This window comes from Apaloderma vittatum, unplaced genomic scaffold (assembly GCF_000703405.1).
Source record: "Apaloderma vittatum isolate BGI_N311 unplaced genomic scaffold, ASM70340v1 scaffold13392, whole genome shotgun sequence".
Taxonomy (NCBI): Eukaryota; Metazoa; Chordata; class Aves; order Trogoniformes; family Trogonidae; genus Apaloderma; species Apaloderma vittatum.
In genome coordinates, this window is record NW_009705339.1 from 1 (window position 1) to 2,673 (window position 2,673).

The 2,673-nt window shown below is 45.8% G+C and overlaps 1 protein-coding gene across 1 annotated transcript; it reads left to right on the top strand.

Annotated features, from left to right (window-relative positions):
• The first annotated feature begins 1,106 nt into the window (after positions 1 to 1,106).
• On the top strand, positions 1,107 to 2,069 carry B3GALNT1 (beta-1,3-N-acetylgalactosaminyltransferase 1 (globoside blood group)). Its single transcript, XM_009865365.1, has one exon. It carries the CDS (start codon positions 1,107 to 1,109, stop codon positions 2,067 to 2,069), a length of 963 nt encoding a protein of 320 aa, XP_009863667.1.
• Positions 2,070 to 2,673: the final 604 nt, after the last annotated feature.

Here is a 2,673-nt window from a genome sequence, read left to right on the forward strand (position 1 = left end):
ATACTTAAACGGCTTTAAAGTCTGGCACGGTTTCAGCAGCGGGCAGTAGATTTCCTTGTAACGTGAGGGACAGCTTGAACCTGCGCCTTGTGGGAAGTTGCCCAGAGGGAGAATGGGGGTAGACTTTTTTTTTTTGGTGAAAATAACGCGCATTCTTCTTTAAAACTTAAATGGGTGGACGTAGCAGGAGGATTTGGTAGCGTCTTGTTTGTTTAAATGGCAAATACGAGCAGAATTCACAAAACCTCTTTAGATGTGAAGCGTGTCTGCCGGGGCTCTGCAGCTCCCGCCAACAGCCACTGGGACAGAGCGGGTTGCAACGGCCTTGTGTTAGGCATAAGCACAGATTAGAAAATAAATGATTGCTTTACAGCATCGTGTGCCCTGGGAGTAGCCGTTTCTTTGGGCAGCGTGAGGCTCGGGTTTGTGTTTGCACGTCCTGCTCGCAGGGAAGCTGATTTTCTCCCTCTCGACCCATGCTCAGTCAATTCAGAGCAGTAGCTGCTCAGCCTTTCAACAAGGGGTGAAATACTCGCTTGTACTTCTCCTTTTACCGCCTTTCTTGGCTGATTCGTTCCATCCTCTCAAAACTCCCTCTCTGTAAAACAAAGTTTTGAAGCCTTTGACCACGTTTGCTGAGCACTAATGATTTCGTGCATGGTATTCCTTCCTCAAGATTTAACTGAGCCGAAGCCATGGTGCTGAGATCTCTGGGATCGCAGTGCTTGGTGTGTGAGCTTTGGCAGGTTTGCGCAGGGGAAATTTCCAAGGTGGAAGCGGGAGGTTTCAATCCATAGCGTGCTCAGGTTGCTCCGTGTTCTGCTCGTCCTCGCTTCTGGGAGGCAGCGGTGATTCGGGGCGTGCGGGATGCTCTGTGTAACGGCTGGGCCAGCGGGGCTCGGATTTGTCTTCGTTATATTACAGGAGGCTTTCAACTGACACTTTAGACAAGCCAAGAAAAAGACAATATTTGAATACTAGCATTCTGAACACTACTCTTTAATTTCTTTTTCAGCAAGAAACATGCTTCAGGACTTGCGGTACAGAGTCTGAAGGCCACTGACAGGCTTCTGCAAATGAGATACTGCCCAGTTCCAGTCAGTGTCATGTATATAAGAATATTAAAATGTTTTCTTTTTCTACTCCTTCTATTTTCTGTTGTAACAGTGTGGTACGTAACTTTTTCTTCTGACACTGTGCTCGAGCGCACCAACATGATGTATTTCTATGAATACGAACCGATTTACAAGCAACGCTACCTCTTCACGCTGCGGGAGCGCTCGAAATGCGAAGACATAAATCCATTTCTAGTCATCCTGGTATCTTCACATCCTAAGAACGTGAAGTCGCGCCAGGCCATCCGGATAACGTGGGGATTGCAAAACTCCTGGTGGGGACACCGGATTCTAACTCTTTTCTTACTAGGTCAGGACACTCCAGGAGAAGACACAGCGGCAGCGCTCTCAGTGGAAGATGAAAGCATCCTCTATGGCGATATAATTCGCCAAGATTTCATGGACACTTACGACAATCTCACCTTGAAAACCGTCATGGCGTTCCGGTGGGTCGCCGAGTTCTGCTCGAGTGCTCGATTCCTCATGAAGACCGATGATGACGTCTTCATCAACCCCGCGAACTTGGTGAAGTTTCTTCTGAAGCTGAATTCCTCAGAAAACATTTTTACTGGTTACCCTTTTACAGATAACTTTGCCTACAGAGGCTTTTACACAAAAAGGTACATTTCTTACGAAGAATATCCCTTCAGGTTCTATCCTCCGTATTGCAGTGGCATGGGTTATATATTGGATGCAAAACTGGCTCTGAGGATTTATGAACTGATGAGTCATATCAAACCTATTAAATTTGAGGATGTTTATGTTGGTATTTGCTTAAATATACTTAAGGTGGACATCAGTGTTCCAGAAGACAAAGAGCAGTTCTTCCTTTATAAAATTAATTTTGATATCTGTAAGTATAGACATTTGATCGCAGTACATGGCCTCACACCAAGTGAAACAATCGGGATTTGGCAGGAGTTGTCATCAAACACTTCAGTTATTTGCCTTTGATTCCGTGTTAATATATAATCTTAAAGGTATTCAGCGTGAAAATGTTTGAAGTCCAGGGCAACACAAAAAACCGTAGCTGTGGAGGTGACTTTGGTTGTGTTGCAAGGGCAGTTCTCTGGGACATTCTAACGTTCTGCAATAAAAAACCACGAGGAATTCCCAAAGCCCTTTTCGCTGTCTGGAGCCCCCGCGTGCAGGCTGCTTTGGGATCCACCACCCTGTCCGACGTTTCTCCCCGTGGCTGCTGTAACTGCGGGCTTTCTGCCTGAATCTCCTGGAATGTACAAAATGTCACCAGGGAATAATGTTTACACCAAGAAACCAGCTTAGAAGATGCTTCCCAAATTCCTACCTGGATTTTTTTTTTTTTTAATTCTTTGTGCAACTGTATCATTCTTTGCCACTCTCAATTATTTGTTCTCTGCCTAACGCAAAATTTAGAACAAACTTCTTCTTTCGACACGTCACCTCTGTAATCCTTCTGTGAGTTTTACACCACCTTATTTACCCGCAGCGCCTCCGGAATCACCCCGGGAGCGTCACAGGGCAGCGGATCTCCTGGGGGCTGCAGAACCTGATGGGAAATCTGAAAACGTGCTGTGCT